Here is a 19,921-nt window from a genome sequence, read left to right on the forward strand (position 1 = left end):
GATTTGTGCTCATACAGCCACAAGAGTGTTAGTAAAGTATGATGTAGGGTGAGGATCCTTGGGTGCAATCAGCGCTCCAATTCATCCCAAAGGTGTTTAACAGGTTGAGTTCAGATATCTATAGAGGCCAATCAAGATCTTCCACTTCAAAGCATGTAAAGCATATCTTGATGGAACTGGCTTCGTGCACAGGGACATTGTCATGCTGGAACAGATTTGGGTCTGCCAGTTCAAGTGAAGGGAAAATATAATGCTACAGCATCCAAAGACATTTTATACAACTGTACGCCTCCAACTCTGCGGTAAAAGTTTGACGAAGAAATATATGCGGCTGAAATTAAACCTAATGAATATAAACATGAGGTTTGCAAATCTTTTACTTTCACTTTTCTCCTTCAAGCATTAATAAGCGCTAGAAGGAATGTTCTAGCGCTTATTATTGCTTGAATACTTGCTAGAAGGAATGTTAAGAACATTTGTTATAACCTGCTCGACAAGTTCTGTGAAAACAGTGCTCTTTAATATCAACTATACATTTAACTGACTAACTAAAGACTGAGTATCAAATCAAGGATCACTGCTACTAACCCTAGTGCGAAAAGCTATGATGATGCAGACGAGCTGTGAGGTGAATATCACAAAAACACACTGTCTGAGCAACAGCTCAAGTTCACAGACAGACACGCCAAGCATTCGGATGATGTGTCATCGCAGTTTTTTCTTTGCTTCTTCTGCCAAGTTATGCAAGAGCAAGCAGGATGGCTAAAATTAGCCCATTTTTTAACGAATGCTTCACACAGAGACGAGCTGTAGGAATGGGAACAGGCTGTGTACGTCCAAACACTGGGCCCTCAAACAAAGGATACAGATCAGTTAGATGTGAGAGCGGAAAGCCAATATGGGAATTGAAGAGAACCGCAAACAAATTAGGGAGGATATCAAGTTGCTTTATACTTGACAGCTCATATGCTGTAGATGAAAAGGTGGCGCAAAAGCTAACTTTATATATGAATACAATTTGACAGCGGCATCACTCGTTAAATCTAGACGTAAACAAACAGAATTACCCTTGAGAATAAAGTAAAACAACATTTTTTTTTCTGAGTGCCAATAAAGTCCTACAAAACAGATAAGATGTTGGTGCTTCGAATATAATGTTTAAAGTAAAATGTCAATGTGCCACTACAGAAAATTTGTTGTTGTTGATTGCTCAAAACTGATTGGTCTTAAGACAGTAAACAAAAGATGAAGCCTGGAGTGTTTGTCAGCATAGGTAAGTCTTCAGGACAGAAAAGTTTGTGCTTTCTGGCAAACATATGCTGCATTTTGAGAGGGAGATAAATAAAAAAAGGAGAGGCTGGTGAAGGCATGGCAGATTTCTGAGGTGATAATGTGAGTAAGAGCAGGAAGTAACTTGTCTCTCAGACATTCCAGTACATTAAATCTATATAATGTACATTAAAAAAAGGTTAACTATGAACATCTTGGCAAATCAATGTGGCATAAATGGAATAATACATTTATGAATATACTTTTATACACAATGAATGCAATTTTCAGGTGTCCACTGATTACCACAGACCGATCATTAATCTACAACCAGGTCTTGTTATTAAAAAATACGTAATGCCAGAAAATGAACCATAACAAGAACTCCTTTATGACCATCCACCAAGCACCAATGATTCACCACCATATTTAATGTTTCAGGCACTATAGTTTGTTTCCATAATAGTTTACTAATGGATTTTACAATATGACAAATGCCATATTTCCATCTCAGTCAAAAGCAACAATATTTGGTAATAGACTATATCTAGGTTTCTACAAATGATGAAAAGAAAAATGTATAAATGTTCATAATTTTATACCAAATGATTCTGGAGTTCAATGTATATTGAGGTCAATAGAAAGTGGATTTTTGCCATTTAATACTTAAGCTACAAATATACATTATATGGAAATAACTTGGCACTCTGGCCATGAGATTCGGTTGTGATTTTTGAACATCCTATTCCACATTTAGTCTCCATTTGCTGTTATAATAACCTCCACTCTTCTGGAAAGATGTTCCACTAGTTTGTGAAGGGTGCTTGTTGAGATTTGTAATCATTCAGCTACAAGAATGTTAAAAAAGTTAGGTACTGATGTAGGGTGATGAGGCCTGGGGTGCAGTCAGCATTCCAATTCATCCCAAGGATGTTCAGCAGGGTTGAGGCCAGTGGTCTATAGCGGACATCTCAAGCTCTTCCTGTCTAACCCATGTAAATTATTTCTTCATGGAGCTTTCTTTGCGTACAGGGACATTTTCATGCTGGAACAAGTTTATGTCTCCTAGTTCAAATGAAAGGAAAATTCAATTCTACTGCACCTAAAGACATTTTTTACAACTGTATGCCAACTTTGTGCTAACAGTTTGGGGCAGGAACCACATATGGCTGGAAATGTCTCCCAAAATTTTTGCCAATATATTGTAAGTGTGATCGCTCTAATCTCTTTACTGTCAATTTGTTATACTGAACCATTTAATTATCTGTTTATTGTGTAAAACAGAACCAATTTGGACGCAACTCAGCAGAAGCTTGAGGTAAAGCGGATTATTCTGTAAGTTTGACACATGCTGTTTAAGAGAACAGTGAATACACATGTCAGCAAAACCATCAAGTACAAACCTACACACTTTAACTACAAAAGCTACACCCACTGATTATCACATTTTAACCTTTATTGCACTCCTTTAATATCTTTTTTACTGTGTCGTAAAAACACAGACTACAGCCAACTTCAGTCAAGGGCTTGGTCTCAGTGTCAACATAATGCAACACACACACACACACACACACACACACACACACACACACACACACACACACACACACACACACACACACACACACACACGTGTTCAGGAAGTAGGATTAAAATAAAACCAAGGAATCTTTTCCAAATAAACAATAAAGCCTTCATATGATGCTATAAAAACGTCTTAGATCCAAGACATTGTTTTACTGACACTAAACCCGAGCACACTAATTTACTAAAAGATGCACTTTGATAAAAACAACACCTGAAGGTGGCTGCATTATAGTGGGATACATAAAAAACTTCAGTGTTTTCCTTGAGTGACAGTGACAAAGTTTATAAGTTGAAGTTTATAATAAAAGTAAAACTTACCGACATGTTGAGTTACCAAGAGTCATTCAGATCAGACTGATGTTTCGGGGCAAACATATGTACTCACACTTGCACACCTTACACAACCAAATGTTTGAAATTCCTCGGATATTGTTGGCTGTGCAAGTCTAAAGAAAACCGACACACCCCACAGACTGAAATAGATATAAAGAGAGAAAGATGGTCAAGACTGTAAGTTTGAAATGTGCCTTTACTTTTCCTGAGTTTAGACAGGAATAGTGTGTGTGTGTGTGTGTGTGTGCCAGTCAAGAGGTGGAGCCAAACTTACCCAGCTCACATATCATTACAAAGATATGTTAGGTATTAATTACAGCTCATTTGTGTGTGTCTAAGTGTGGGCTTTTAAAGACTTTAAAAGTTGGGCTTTTAAAGTTGCAAAAAAAAAAAAAAGGAAAAAAAAAAGCAAATACGTTCAAATTGTTTTATTTCAGCACTGTAGATTCACACAATGGTGTTTTTGTTTGTCTTTCCTAAAATACAATAATCTCTGTTGCATAAGTTATAAATCCTGCAGCAACCCAAATCACATTTAGTTTAACCACCTTTTTCTTCATAAACCAACACGTGCCTCTATTGCCTAGAAATGCTAAAACATCTGGCAGCAGTGCATAGAATCATGCAGATACAGGTCAAGAGCTTTAGTTAATGTTCACATTAAACATCAGATTAGGGAAAAACTGTGAACTCAGGGACTTGGTTGTTGGTGCCAGATTAACTGGTCTGAGTATTTAAAAAACTGCTGATCTGTCACACAAGAATATCCAGAGTTTTGCACACAGAATGGCGAGAAAAAAAACACACACCTTACTGATGAGAAAGGAGAACGGTCGAAATAGATCGAGCTCACAAAAGGCCCAAATTAACACTTTACAACATTAGCAAGGGAGAAAATCACATCACACACAACTGCGCAACCTGCTAAACTTTGAAGAGGAGGATATACAGTATAACAGTTAAAGTCCACATCAGGTTTCACTCCTGTAAGCCAGAAACAGGAATCTAAGGCTTCACTGATCATAGCTTCACTGAATCTATTCAGGTAAAGATTGAAAAAAACACACCTCAACTTTTCATTTGGGAATATCAGAAAATAAACAATGAAATTAGATAAAAGATTCTCTACTGAGAACATATCTGACATTTTTGTTCTTGTAATCCATTCAGATTTGGGTTATTGTAGCAACTATTTATTGTATTCTAGAAACTATTATTGTTAAAAGGTGTAAATAATTCTGGAGCAAGCAACAAAATTTTTTAAGGCCTAACCATTATAATATATAGGCCTATAACCCTATATATATATATATATATATATATATATATATATATATATATATATATATATATATATATAAATATATATATATATATATATATATATAGCTCAAAGGGGTGGCGGAAATCCAAACCCTGAACTGGGCTGAACTGGGACCGTGTACTATTCTGTGGTTGAGTTAAAGTTCTCCTTTAATTTAAATTCATTGAAAAGGCATAATGTAATTATTTTTATATTTTTGGTATGTAGGTTTGGTTCAGTTACTGCAGTCTATATGTTATTGTTCACACTGGGCAAAACTGTGCTGACATTTGATTAGCAATAAAATAATATCAGTTCAAGGTAGTGCTACATTTTGACACTTTTACTGTATAACAGTGACACTCTATTACAGAAAACAAAAAAAAGCTTAAAAGAATCAAATAAGTACAAGTTCAAACTTTCATGTTAATTGTAAATAAAATTCTGACAATGAAAAAAACTGCTTCATGTAAAGTTCCATCAATAAATAAAAGGCGATACCGATAAATTATTGTATAGTCGATGTATATATATATATATATATATATCTTTTCAAGGGACAATACTATAGAAATAAAACTTGGATATATTTTAGAGTAGTCAATGCGCAGCTTGTATAGCAGTACAGATTTACTGTCATCTAACCTTAACATACAGCCATTATTGTCTGAATAACTGGCAACAAAAGTGAGTACACCCTAAGTGAACATGTCAAAACTGTGTCCAAAGTGTCAATATTTTGTGTGAGCACCATTGTTATCTAGCACTGCCTTAATCCTTCTGGGTATTGAGTTCACCAGAGCTGCACAGGTTGTTGCTGGGATCCTCTTCCACTCCTCCATAATGACATCACGGAGCTGCTGGATGTTAGACACATGGTGCTTCTCCACCTTCTGCATGAGGATGCCCCACAGGTGCTTAATAGGGTTCAGGTCTGGAGACATACTCGGCCACTACATCACATTCACCTTCAGCTTCCTCAGCAAGGCAGTTGTCATCTTGGTGGTGTGATTGGGGTCGTTATTATATTGGAAAACTGTTGTTCACCCACGTTTCTGAAGGGAGGGCTTCATGTTCTGCTTCAGAATGTACATGTTAGAATCCATGTTTCCCTTAATGAACCGAGGAACCAATCCCCATTACTAGCAGCACTCATGCAGCCCCAGACCATGATGGTACCACCACCATGCTTGACTTTAGGCAAGACACAATTTTCTTGGTACTTCTCACCAGAGTGTCACCACACATGCTGGACACCATCTGAGCCAAACAAGTTTATTGTAGTTTAATTAGACAACAGGACATGGTTCCAATAATTCATGCTCTTGAACAGGTTGTTCAAACTGATTGTGAGCTTTCTTTTGAGGCAGCTTCAGAAAAGGCTTCCCTCCGGGACAATGGCTAGGCAAACCAACTTGTTGCCGTGTGTGTGTGTGTGTGTGTGTGTGTGTGTATAGTCTGAGCACTGACAAGTGGACCTTCCGCTGCTGCAACCTTAAAAGCAATGCTGGCAGTGTTTTTAAAACCAGCCTCTGCACCTGATGCACAGCACAAGGACTCAACTTTTTTGATGGACTCTTGCGAAGCTTGTTCCGAGTGGAACCCATCTTGGAAAACCTCTGTTTGACCCTGGCCACTGTACTGTAACTCAGTTTCAGGGTGGTACTGATCTTCTAGGCCAGGGGTCTCTAATCTTTTCCAGAAAGGGCCAGTGTGGGTGCAGGTTTTCATTCCAACCAATTAATGGTTACACCTTATAGTCATTGAAAATGAAGATCATTAGATTTGAACAGGTAGAATTTGGTGTGGACTTGCTTGGTTGGAATAAAAACCTGCACCCACACTGGCCCTTTCTGGAAAAGATTGAAGACCCCTGTTCTCGGCCATCTTTGTGGAGAGCAACAATTCTAATTCTTAAATCCTCATAGTTTCTTTGCCATGAGATGCCATGTTGAACATCCAGTGGTCAGTATGAGAGAATTGTACAGAAAGTGCCAAATTGTAACTGCTCTAATACAAGATACACAAATTTGTATGGTCCTGTCAAGCAGACAAAAACATGAACATGAATAGGACATGTGGCTTTGCGTGGTTAAATGACATACAGCTGCATTAAACAGACATTAAACAGACATTACTGCTATAAAAGCTGCAAATTGATGACTAATAATTATATCCAAAGTTCATTTCTATAGTATTGTCCCTTGAGAAGATCTACTAAAAAGGTTGCTGAAATGTGAGGGATGTACTCGCTTTTTGTGAGATACTATATGTATTAAATAGAGCTTAGTTCCTATTTTATTAAATTCATATGGATATTCTTTATTGACATTCTTTGTTTAATCATGCTTTGTGCCTTGGAATATAAAACCCAGTCAACCTGCAGTCTGAACTGCAGTCCTTACCTTAGTCTTGCAATGTTGACGCAAGACTGTGTTACAGCATTGCTCATGCTTAATAACCATGACAAAAAAGCTATGAATACATCCAAATCTTTAGGGCAATATAAATTTACAGACCAGATACACACTCTCTCTTTAAATACAGTTAAGTATCATCATTTGATGGAAAGATTTTCCAGTCTACAAATGAGTCTGCAAATTGTAATGTAAAAACACTGAGGAAAAAAAAAGTCCTGTCATGTTGCATCCATAATGAAGTTTACCGGTAGGAGGGACTACTGCATCCAGAGCCAGTGCAACAGAACTGGTGCAAAGAGTTTCTGTCCACCTCCTCTTCCTCCTCTCTACTCACCAAGGTGAAAAGATGAGTGAGAAACAGAGAGAGAGACAGAGAGAGAAAGAGACAGATAGAGAACATTCATATTATGTGGAAACATGGAAGACATTAATATCATGGAAAATAGAACATAATTGAACATTTAACAGAGTGACAATGATGTAAACACATTTTTCAAACAAGTGAAAATATTTAGCCTGCAATAAAGGAAAATCACACTTGCATATGACCACTAGATGTCAGACTTGAAACATTACAGTATCTCTGAGGTCAGCGAATATTTGAACAGCTTACCTTCTTGAACTGATGAAAACATTAATTTCTAAGCAACACTACCAGAAATATGCTATATGCTAATAGGCTTCATAAACAAAATGCATTGGGACACCTGACATTTCGAGTCGTATATGTGGTTCATCTTCTGTTAAAGGCTTGCAACTGTATAGAATGCCTTTAGATGCAGTATCATTCCATTTTCCCTTTACTTGAACTAGGACCTTAACCTGTTCCTGCATGACAATTAATATATGGTTTACATTGGTTGGAGTGGAAGATCTTGAGTGGCCTGCTATAAAGCTCTGACCTCAACCCTATTGAACAACATTAGGATGAATTTGAACTCCTCCTCACCTACATCAATACCTGCATATACAAAAGCCCTTTTCCCTGAATGAGTACAGATCTCCACAAGCACAACTTTAAAATCTAGTGAAGTATCTTTTCAGAAAAGTGGCGGTTATTTAACAGCAAATGAGAACTATATGTGAGAATGTATGTTTAAGCAGCCCACACAATTCTTTGTCAGGTGTTCACAAACCTTTGTCCATATCATGTGTGTATATATTCTATATACTAAATATTACTATATATACTATATATAATTTTATATTATACCACAATGCTGAATAGCAGCTCCGACATTTCTGGCTTCATGGGAAATCACAGGTTTTTAATTAATGCAATCGTTCTGATGCCATAATTGTTTTATAAGAATAATCGTTTCTATAGTAACGACCGATTCACATGGACTTTTGTTTTGCCATACACTACCTATAATGGAAATTAACAGAACATGATGGTATCTAACGAGGTGTGTGTAAAAGTTGATATGGTGCAGTTTCCTATGATGTTTATTTAAGATGAAGGGAAGAAATCTTGTGCAATTACGTCTTATCTTTAAGACTTAAATAAAAAATATATTATATGATGTTATATGAAATGAAATGGTATTATATTACATTTTATTACATTATAATAGCACATAAATTTACAGTGCTTTTCTCACTAATCAGAGATTTCCACACTGGATTGTAAATGACAGCTAATGAGACAGCATTTTCTTTTCCTCTATCTCCTCTCCCGGGGTTGTGCTAATGTTTGTGCTATTCTGGTGCACATTTTTCAGTCCAGACATATCATGTCAGTGAGCAGGCAGAGAGCATTATGGTAATGTTATCACTTACTTTCTCCCCTACTGTCTCTTAAACTGTGTTTGTTTGTTTGGAGGAGGTGGCTTGAGGAAAGATGGAGGGAGAAGTGTGGGAACTGAAAGAATTTCAAATAAAAGCAGTAGCAATCGTAAATGATTAGTGGAAAAGCGTTCACCCTTTTTCCTTTGCACACGTTTTCTGTAGGTGAACAATTCACTTTATCTGTATCAGCAGTAAACTACTGCCCATCTCTGGTTTAATACGAGGCTAGTTTAAAAAGCAACATTAACTCCATATTTGTTGCATTGCTTTATGTGTAATGTGTGTCTTAAAAAAAACATCTGAACACGGGAGAACAGACTACGGTTGAGGCAGGGTAAACCTGGTAGCCCTTACCTTGTTTTAACAGTGTTAAGAGAGACAGGAGGCTTCAGCCTACAAGGTCTGGAGCGGCAGCAGAACTGATGATGACCGTAGCTATGAGTGCTCAGATGGTTGTTGACACAGGAGTCGAAAGAGCGATGAGTGAGTGTGGAGAGACTTGGAAATGAGTGTAGTCTGATAGAGAAAGGGAGAAGAATGGGAGACAAGTGGAGTGAGGGACAGAAATGGACAAAGAGATCCAATTAAAAGCCCAGACAGCAATAACAAGCAGATGACAAAACAGCACATAAAAAGATGCAAGTTTGTCATGGAATGTTGCTCACTGTAAGTAAAAATCAGACACCAAGACATTCTCAAAACACACTGATCCATTACTCAGGCAAGAACCAGGCTATAAAACTAACTGAAACTAATGTGTGTTTTATCTGGAGAGCAGATCTGGAATAATATGAGACCATAATATTACTTTGTTTTATTAATGCAGACATGCTGCAGCAAAAATATGTAATGATGGTTCTGTTCTTGTATAATTGTACATAGTTAATATCAGGGCTGTAATAACTAATTGATTGAAGTCCCTAACTTGCAGTAATGAAGAGACACAAAGCAAAACTCACAGGGCAAGAGGAGCCATGTGTCAGCTGTGTGGAATCATTTCACAATAAATGTGAAGGAAAATACATCACCATGGCATCGCAAGCATTACCTCAAGCATGAAAAGCAACAGGACTGCCTTTTTAATAGCACCGTGATTGTGATGTGTCCATTAACAAAACATTATTTCTAATCCACAGATTCCACTGATGGCAGTTTTTATAGCTGACGTTTTTACTGAAGGCTAATGGGAACTCTGAAAGGGCATTATATGCTTTTTTTTTTTTTTTTTATAAAGCCTATTTTTAATGTCTGTTTTTAAAGTCTTTTTCATTGTGCAGTGTTTTTCTTTTATTTTTATATATGTGTTATTGGCATGGTTCTTTAGGCGAATGAGGACACAGGAATCCCACTTGGGTATGGACCGAAACAACCCAAAACAGAACAAAACCAAGTGAGCAATTAGACATCAAATTGACACTGATTCATCCCCACCCAAAACGTGTATTTTGGGCATTTATTTGCAGCTGTGAGCTACTGAGCAGAGCAAAGAGATACAAACTGAGCCAAGAGCAGTGCTGTAGTGGTGCAGCAAAATGCTGCAGTGATGTGGTATGCAATATTTTGACAAACTGACAAAAAAAAAGAAAAGAAAAATAAATGCAGGAAATGTTTTATTATTTAATCATTAAACCATTTAATTGGCTGTGCAAAGATTTATCAATTGCCATATTTGCAAAAAATTAATACATTCATTTTCATGTTATGTTTTCAGCCTCGCACCTTCCAGGCAAGTTTTTTATTTTTTTTTTTTGTTTTGGTTAATTATGTGTAGTGTGACATCAAACCAAACTCAACAGCAAATAAACCAAACGTATTCATTTCACTTGAATTTGGACTTGGCAAACTGACAAATAGATGAGAAAACGGCATTATTATTATTAGCCATCCAGATATGGCTGGCTGTGAAATGTCTATTAAATATTCTGCTGTACAGGCTTACTGTAATAGTATCTGGAGAGAGAGAGAGTAAGAGAGTAAGAGAGAGCGAGAGAGAGAGAGAGAGAGAGAGAGAGAGAGAGAGAGAGAGAGAGAGAGAGAGAGAGAGAGAGAGAGAGAGAAGAGTGCAGCACTCTTCACAAGCTTACATAAGACTAGACAGTCTAAGCTTATTGTATTTATATTGTATATTATATGGTGGGGGTTTTCTTTAAAAACCTCTTTATTCAGCCATGTATTCTGACTCGCCTTTCAATAATGCATCACTCAGTACTGCGCTAAAACACAGCAAGCTAGCAAGTGCATGACTGCAAGTAAAAAAGAACAAAGGTCTGATACCTGTTAAACATCCTACTCTCTACAGATCAACTCTACAGATCTCAGTGAAAGGATTTTTTTCTTCCCAAAGACAACCTCATCTTCCTCTCTGTGATGGATAGAGTGTGTGACTCATTTCATCTGTAAAAATTGCTAGCGTTTTAGTACCGTGAATGGGTTTTGATTCACATTAGCATCTAAATGCTCTGGCCTGCAAAGCAAGTCCAGCTGCTGTCAAACACGAGAATCCAAATCTACTCGTTTTCCCATGGAAACTACTTTGTGTGCCTGCATTCTCGGGGGCTATTGGAGAAAGATCAATTGAGACAGAGCAGGTCAAGACTTTGAGACAAACTGTCATGGTTCTGTCCAAAGTGTCATAAAAACAACTTGAAAAAATCATCATAAAGAGCTGTTCAGTGCTGTTATTAGACATGTTATTAGTTATGTGCCTGCAAACTCACTTCTTACAAACAGAAAATGACACAAGCTGGGAAAACATGGATGAAGTAGCACATTTTGTTTTGACCCAATTATTTTGAGCGTTCTGATTTAGTTTTACATAAATATATGATTTTTTTTTAAAATGGCAGTGGATTAATTGGTTAAATAAAATATTTGAGCTCTGTTTGAAGATTCTTGTACGTGATCTCAGAAAACATATAGCGTAACAGTCAAGTTTTGCTGCTAGCTTCTAAAAACTAGCGCCTTTCTTGAGGCACTCTAATGACAAAATGATTAATGTAGTGACTCACATACTTATTTTAAAACCTTTTTTTTTAGACTATATCAATAGAAAGCAGTTGTTATACTGCAGCAGTCACAAATATACCCCTGCATCTACATAGGATGCATTTTTTATAGGCTATTACCTTATATATATTCATCATATCCTGCTGGGGGTAGTTCATGAAAGGTTCCTCTCATTGATTAAAAACTCAGAGTTGGTTTGTTTTGAATTTTGGAGTGTGGTTAGGAAGATTTGTGCTCATTCAGACACTAGTGCTTTAATCATTTCAGGTACCGATGTAGGCTGGCATGGGGTGCAGTCAGAGTTCATCCCAAAGATGTTCAATAAAGTTGAGGTCAGAGATCTATAGCAGGACACTCAAGATCTTCCACTTCAACCCATGTAAAACATACTTTCATGGAACTGGCTTTACGCACAGGTAATTCAGCATGCTGTTTGGAGCTCCAAGTTCAAGTGAAATATTTTTTTAATGCTACCGCATCCAAAGACATCCTATCCAATTGTGTGGCTCTGGCTTTGCGTTAACAGTTAGAGGAAGAACCACAAATGACTAAAAAGTCAAGTGTCACAATACTTTTGTCCATCTAGGATGTATTGTGCACATATATTGTGCCGCTAGGAATCAAACTAGAAAAGAGTGTGTGGAAGGCAGAAAAGGTGCCTCTGCTCCTTTTCTCTGTCACTATGATTAGTACTCCAGTTAGATGTAAAGGTTTAGATGCTAGTTGGGTGGTTGTTTCAGCTTAATGCATGAACAGACAGAAAAGTACTTTAGATATAAAACATGCAGACCATAAATAATAATACATTGATAATAAAAGGTCCTCCCAGTTTCAAAGGATGGTTCAACAATGATTATGCATATAAATTTCCACTAATTCCCTCTCCTCATTTCTCAGCATTATTGCATGTTATATAACACCTCTTTAGTCTTTACATATACATTTCCAAAGGAAGACATTGATGCTATGTTACAATCAAAGAAAACCTAAATAACATCCCGTTCCTGTGGTGAAACAAGATCTCAAATTATTATTGACAGCCTGAAGTCAATAAAAAAAAAATGCCATACTATCTATGTGTTTCCAAACCCCGAGATGATTGCAACACAAGTAGAAATTGAGTGCATGTGGAGGAAGAGTGAGTCTCCAGGCGAGCTTCCCAGTGCGGATAGTTATGTAACACTAACAAAGCGAGAGGCTCTAACTCCTGCAAAACCACATTTTATTACTACAACACAAAACAACACGCTGTATTTCTCCTTTAAAGCATGAGGAATAGGGTCACCTGAATGGTCCCATATGCAGCCTCACATCCTCCATATCCCACACACACACACACACACACACACACACACACACACACACACACACACACACACACACACACACATATATACATATACACGCCTTCTGTGGGCTCTGCTCACAGAGACCACTTAGCCATTCTTTTCCTTATTCTGTGTCTCGCTCAGCTGTAATTAACACTATCTTTCTTTCTAGCAGAGCGCTCTATTTATAACTTCCAATCTTTCCACACCTGCATGCTCCCCCTCTATCCCTCCTGTCCTCCGCCTACCCCACTGATTTTGGCAGGCTGTGGGGTCAGGGTGTGTGTGTATTTGTGTGTGTTTGTGTGTGTGTGTTAAAGAAAAAACATACAAAGTGCACTGTGAAGTATGAAGAACACCCACACAGAGAGTCGATATAGTGCTTCAGATGAAAGTTTGGAGGTCACACAGGAAGACCAGAGGAGAATGTGGAACTCCACATGAAGAGCAGAGTGGGAGTAGAGAGACAGAAAGAAAGAGGGGAAATGAGAGGGAAAGAGACAAAGGTAGAGAAAGAGTGTGTGCAGAAGAGTATTGGCAAGGACAGGTAGACTGAGGAAGGAGATAGGGATGGAGAGACGGTCGGTCGGTCGGACAGACAGACAGATAGATGTTTATGTCATTTGCACTGTAGATAGTGTTTGTGTGTAACAGAGAGAAAGTGAGATCAAATGTGTGTGTGTGTGTGTGTGTGTGTGTGTGTGTGTGTGTGTGTGTGTGTGTGTGTGTGTGTGTGTGGCGTGTGTGTACATGTGAGAGAGAGAGATTTAAATATATTTGCCTGCTTCATCGATTTTAAAAACGCTTTTGACTCCATTTGGTGTCCAATTATAGAATATTTTACAAAATCTTGAAGAGGGGTGTAGGGGTAAAAACATGATCTCATCAAATCCATGTACACAGGGAACAAGTGTGGAATCAGAATTGGAAATAAACAAGCCAATTTCATCTCTCAGGAGCGTGGCGTGAGACAGGGCTGCTGTTTAATTTCCACACTCTTCAACATCTACATTAATGATTTGGCCTCCATCTTAGTGCAGTCTGCAGTGCCTGGTCTCACTCTACACGACTCACAGATTAAACTCCTGCTGTATGCAGATGACTTGGCTTAGGAAACTAAACACACATTTAGCTTAGGAAATTAGATTGAGCATGCCAAAAAGTTTTCGATGATATAAAACAACAAACATCCAAAACTGAGACACACCTTGACAAAGTACAGACGCAGTCCTGTCTGCCCCGAGAGCAGAGACTGTGCCAGCAATGTACACTGAAAACAGTGAGACAGAGCTGCACCTTTTCACTGAATGCACCCAATACAACCACATTCAAACTGAATTCTTCACCAAAATGAACCAAATCACCCCTAAATTTACCTCCCTCTCAGTCCTCATCAAACTGCCCCACCTACTGGGGGAACACAGAGAGAGCTGCACACTCACAGCCCACTACATACACACATGCCATTGGGTGAAAGACAGTGCCATGTCAGTTAGTGTATACAACACACACACACACACACACACACACACACACACACACACACACACACACACACACACACACACGTATATACATTTAGTTTCATAAAAAATAAAAAAACGACTTATTTATTATTAATATTATATATAATATTCTTTTATTTTTAAACCATATAGTTTTAATTATATTGGTATTATAGTTATATATACTTATATATATAAGTTGAAAAATCATAAATATAAATTTTTTAAAACATTTTAGGGGAAAAAAAAGGTAAACGCACTGTACTGTCTTTATGTTTTAGTATGAAATTATCCCAAATTTTGGAAACTTTCTTTCGTTTTCTTTGCCCTGAATCCTATGAAAGCCAGTTTCCACCACATAAAAAAAGTTTGCCTAATTAATGAATGAATTAATTCTCACAATTCTGAGTTTATTCCTCGTAATTCTGACTTTTTTACCTTGCATTTTGAATTCTGCCATAATTCCTCGGAATTGCATTTTTATTTCTCATAAACATCCAGCATTCTGGTGCATCCACCAGAAATCCACCGGTAACCATGTTTTTGGCTTAAAGTGTGAAGTTGTTGGTGTATGAACGCCTCCTCTGCTTCATCTTGGATCTGATTGTTAGACAGAGTTCTCTCCAGGGATCGGAGTCTTAGTTTGATACCATGCGATTCTATTGATTATACTGTAGGTCATTTAATTTTCAATGTGTAAAGCTTTCTGGCACTACAGAGAGGGTGACACTGCCAGATAGAATCTTCTCCTTGCCTCTCGCTGTTTTCTCCCGGTCCCTCCAGTTTTTCGTTCTGCATTATCTTCTGTGTTACCTGTCCAGAGCGCTCCAGAGTTTAGCAGGTGGTGCGTCAGTTATAAGGGTCCGTGGGGATACACAATGATCCATGTGTAGTTAAATGGACTAAACAAAGCAAGGCAAATAATTTGCAAATTGTTTGGATTCGAATTGCTCAAGGAATCGTTTCAGCCCTAATTATTATTATAGTTTATTATTTCTGACTGACTGTTATTTTTGTTGTCATGTGTCTGTATATTCCATTCTTTGGCAATACAAATGTCCATATTTTCATGCCAATAAAGCAACCTTTGAATCATGAATCTTGTGAGAGTGAGAGAGAGAGAAAGATGGATACAAAATAAATGTGTGCATGTTTCTGTGTGTGTGTGTGTGTGTGTGTGTGTGTGTGTGTGTGTGTGTGTGTGTGTGTGTGTGTTTGTGTGTGTAATAGAAAGAGCGAGAGAAATAGAGAGAGAGAAGTGAATGTAAAATCAAGTGAGGATACAGAAAGGTGAAATGTGATTTGCACTGAATGGCAGAGTGATAGATGATGTGGAGAGCTGTGCCAGTGTGTGGGAGCTTCTGTATAAAAAAGAAAAAGAAAAACATAACTAAAGCACAGGCAGAGATGGATGGTCAAAAAAGAAAAAAAAATCAGTGCAGCACATAAAGGATAAAAGCACGCGAATGATGGTGCTTTGAAAGAATGAGTCAGACAGATAGACAGACAGACAGACAGATTGAGAGAGAGAGAGACAGACAGACAGACAGACAAAATATTTCATATTAAAGAGAAGCGGTTTCATGAAAGGGTGCATTATTAAAGCTATTAAAGCACAGCTGCGTACTTCTTCTGTGTCTAAATACTCACACCAGCACACAGCTGATACAGCGTCTGGCTCAGTCAGGCCTCAGATTAAAGTGTCTTATACATAATTCTGCACAGTGTACAGTCTGTTGATGTGAGACACTCACATTTGTGTGGTTTCTTGTTGCAAATGTTGGATGACAATTATGTATGGTCTCTCTTATAATATGTTATTTATTGATATTCAATGTTCAATATCACTTAATCCACAAAAACTGTCACAAAAACTAGGACAGAGGCAATTCCACACTCAATCACACACTGCTCCATTTGTTGCCTGTGTACATGAACATACAGAACAGGTGGTTAGAGAAACACCAGACTTAGAGATAAATGTGGAAAAAATCAAGTCCATCAAGTCACCCGACCTTGTCCTGACCTTAAAGAAGAATCATGATGCATTTTCCATGCAACATGCTCGTACGGTCAACCTGAGGAGCATCAGTGCTCCGTTCCTGATTGACTGAACTGAATTCTGTCACGTCATCATTCACTCAGTGGATCAAAAAGCCTGAGGCTGTATGTGCCATAATGTGTTACAACTCTAATAAGCATTATCAAGCTTCATGGAACACTGTGGCAACATTTTCCTACTTTCACAATACACTCTTATCAAACTCATTTATCAAGAGCAGTGTACAGATTTAAATTTACTGTTGGGAAAATGTCTTTGGAGGCTGAAGCTGCAATTAGTAGTGGAGTGATAAAAACTAAAGTCAATTAAGCACTGATGAAGACATCATTATTACAAAAGACAATGAATTCCAAAAAAACAGTAGCCTGATTGTCTCCAAGGTACAGTTTTTGTGCTTTTGATGCACACACGTTACACTGTGGTAATCAGCTGCATGCCCTTTTCCATTTATTTCCCAGTAGATTGCACAACCGATGTGCAATACTTCAAGGATACAAAATGATGCTTAAAATTATATGGAGACTAACTGGATAAATTATTTTAGCATTCATTTGCAAAATGTATCCACAATTTTAAAGTTTGTTTCGTTAGACACAGTGCTGTCCAAGTAATATGCACACAAAATGTTTTATACACACACACACACACACACACTCTCTCTCTCACACACACACACGCACGCACGCACGCACGCACGCACGCCCGCACGCACGCGCGCACACACGCACACACACACACACACACACACACACAGTGATATTTGTTGTCTGGTTGGTGTGTGTTTATATATTTATATATATAATCACACTGATCACACTAACATCACTGATTATTTTATGACACCTGTTGGCACATGGGGTATATTAGGCAGCAAGTAAACATTTTGTCCTTAAAGTTGACGTGTTAGAAGCAGGAAAAATGGGCAAGCGCAAGGATTTGAGTTAGTTTGACCAGGGCAAATTGTAACGGTTAGACGACTGGGTCAGAGAATCTCAAAACTGCAGCTCTTGTTCCTGGGATGTTTCTGGTCTGCAATGTTCATTATCTATCAAAAGTGGTGGGAACAGGGGTGAACCAGCGACAGGTTAATGGGTGGCCAAGGCTTATTGATGCACTTGGGGAGTGAAGACTGGCCCATCTGGTCCAAGCCATTAGACGAGCGTTTGTAGTTCAAATTGCTTGTTAATGCTGTTAATTCTCAATGAGTCAGGACTGTTTTGGCAGCATCTTATACATACAGATGTATGAGATGTATTTGGATGAAATATTATTACATTTTTCGTTGACTTGAACTAGAAGACCCAAACCTGTTCCAACCAGCTCTATGAATACATGGTTTACATGTGTTGGAGTGGAAGGTCTTGGGTAGCCTGCAATAGAGCCCTGCTAAACACCTTAGGGACTAATAAGAATGCTGACTGCACCAGGCCTACATCAGTACCTGACTTTATGGATTGGAATGGGCAAAAAGCATATACGAATCTAATGGTCAGGGGTACACAAACTTTTGTTCATATAGTGTCTTCTTCACTATATGCTGGCTGCTCCAGTCGCCTAACCACATCTTCAGCTTTGTTACCTCTAGCTCAACCTCCTGTCTTTTAGTCAATGCCACTGTCTCTAAACCAGGGGTGCCCATATGTCGATCGTAAAGATAGTGTGGATAAATCGAAAAAAGATTTATATTTTTTAATGCATTTTTATAGTTAGTAGATCATTTTGACTTGCTCATTTTATAAGTAGCTCACACATTGAAAAAGTGTGTGCACCCCTGCTCTAAACCAAACAAAATAGCAGGTCTCACCACAGACCATCAGCGTGTACCTCCATATCTCCAGGCTCTTCTCAACCTGCTCCCCACTCTCACCAAAAATCACAATATCATCTGCAAACATCATAGTCTACGGAGACTCCTTGTCCGTCAACCTGTCCATCACCACTGCAATCAGGAAAGGGCTCAGAGCCGATCCTTGTAGCAAATCCACCTCCACCTTGAACCAGTCTGTTGTACCTACTACACACTTCACTACTGTCACACTGTCTTCATACATGTCCTGCACCACTCTCACATACTTCTCTGACACACCTGACTTCCTCATACAATATCACAACTCCTCTCTCGGCACCCTGTCGTATGCTTTCTCTAAATCCACATACACACAATGCAACTCCTTCTGACCTTCTCTATCAACAAATCCTTTAGCAAATAATGCATCTGTGATGCTCTTCCTCGGCATAAAACCATACTGTTGCTCACACATGGTCACCTCTTCTCTCAGCCAGGTTTACACTTCTCTTTACCATAACTTCATAGTGTGACTGATCACCTTTTTCCCCCCCTGTAGTTACTGCAGGTCTGCACATCTCCCTTATTCTTAAAGTTCGGTACCAGCACACTCCTTCTCCATTCCTCAGGCATCCTCTCACCTTTCAAAATTTTGTTAAACAATCTGGTTAAAAACTCCACTGCAATTTCTCCTAAACATCTCCATGCTTCTACTGGTATTTCATCTGGTCCAACAGACTTTCCAATCTTCATCCTCTTAATAGCTGCTCTCACTTCCTCCTTACTAATCCTATCCACTTCATGCTTTACCATCTCCACACCATCCAAACTTCTCTCTCTCATTTTCCTCATTCATTAGCTGCTCAAAATACTCCCTCAATCTTCTCAACACACTCTCCTCACTAGTCAACACATTTCTATTTGCATCTTTTATTGTTCTAACTTGCAGCACATCCCTCCCAGCTCGGTCCCTCTGCCTGGCCAATCAGTACAAATCCTTTTCTTCTTCCTTAGTGTCCAACTTCTCATACAGATCCTTATATGCTTTTTCCTTTGCTTTAGCCACATCCATCTTCATCCAGCACCTCCTCACCACCACCGAGCCCCTGTCTGACCTCTTCCCTGAACTACAGCCTTCCTTCTTCAGTTTCCACCATCTAATTCTTTTTTCAGTCTTTACTCTCCTTCTCTTCTTCTTCACCTCCAAAGCCGTCCTACAGACCACTATCGGATGCTGTCTAGCATTCCCCTGCCAACACCTTACAGTCTCCAATCTCTTTTAGGTTGCATCTCCTAAATAAACATAGTCCACTTGTGTGCACCTTCCTCCACTCTTACACGTCACCCTATGATCCTCCTTCTTCTTAAAATCTACCACCATCTGCTCTTCCACATTCCTCTCCTTAAGGCCATACCTACCATCACCTCCTCATCACCTCTGTTCCCTTCACCAACATAGCCATTGAAGTCTGCCCCAACCACCAATCTTTCATTCCTAGGTACACTCTGCACCACTGCACAATTGACTTCA

At 38.5% G+C, this 19,921-nt stretch overlaps 1 protein-coding gene across 11 annotated transcripts in view; it reads right to left on the reverse strand.

The window, feature by feature from the left end:
• iqsec2b (IQ motif and Sec7 domain ArfGEF 2b) overlaps positions 1–19,921 on the reverse strand; it is a 60,430-nt gene that overhangs the window by 19,316 nt on the left and 21,193 nt on the right. For 2 of the 11 annotated variants that reach the window (XM_083554720.1, XM_083554719.1), the window contains exon 1: positions 3,175–3,417. The exons of the other annotated variants lie outside the window; for them this stretch is intronic. In XM_083554720.1, coding sequence (XP_083410846.1) covers positions 3,175–3,200 — 26 coding nt within the window. In that variant the 5' untranslated portion in view covers positions 3,201–3,417. Of the gene's footprint in view, positions 1–3,174; positions 3,418–19,921 lie in introns of those variants that run through there. 11 annotated transcript variants of the gene reach the window in all.

Source organism: Silurus aristotelis (genome assembly GCF_946808225.1).
Source record: "Silurus aristotelis genome assembly, chromosome: 11".
NCBI lineage: Eukaryota > Metazoa > Chordata > Actinopteri > Siluriformes > Siluridae > Silurus > Silurus aristotelis.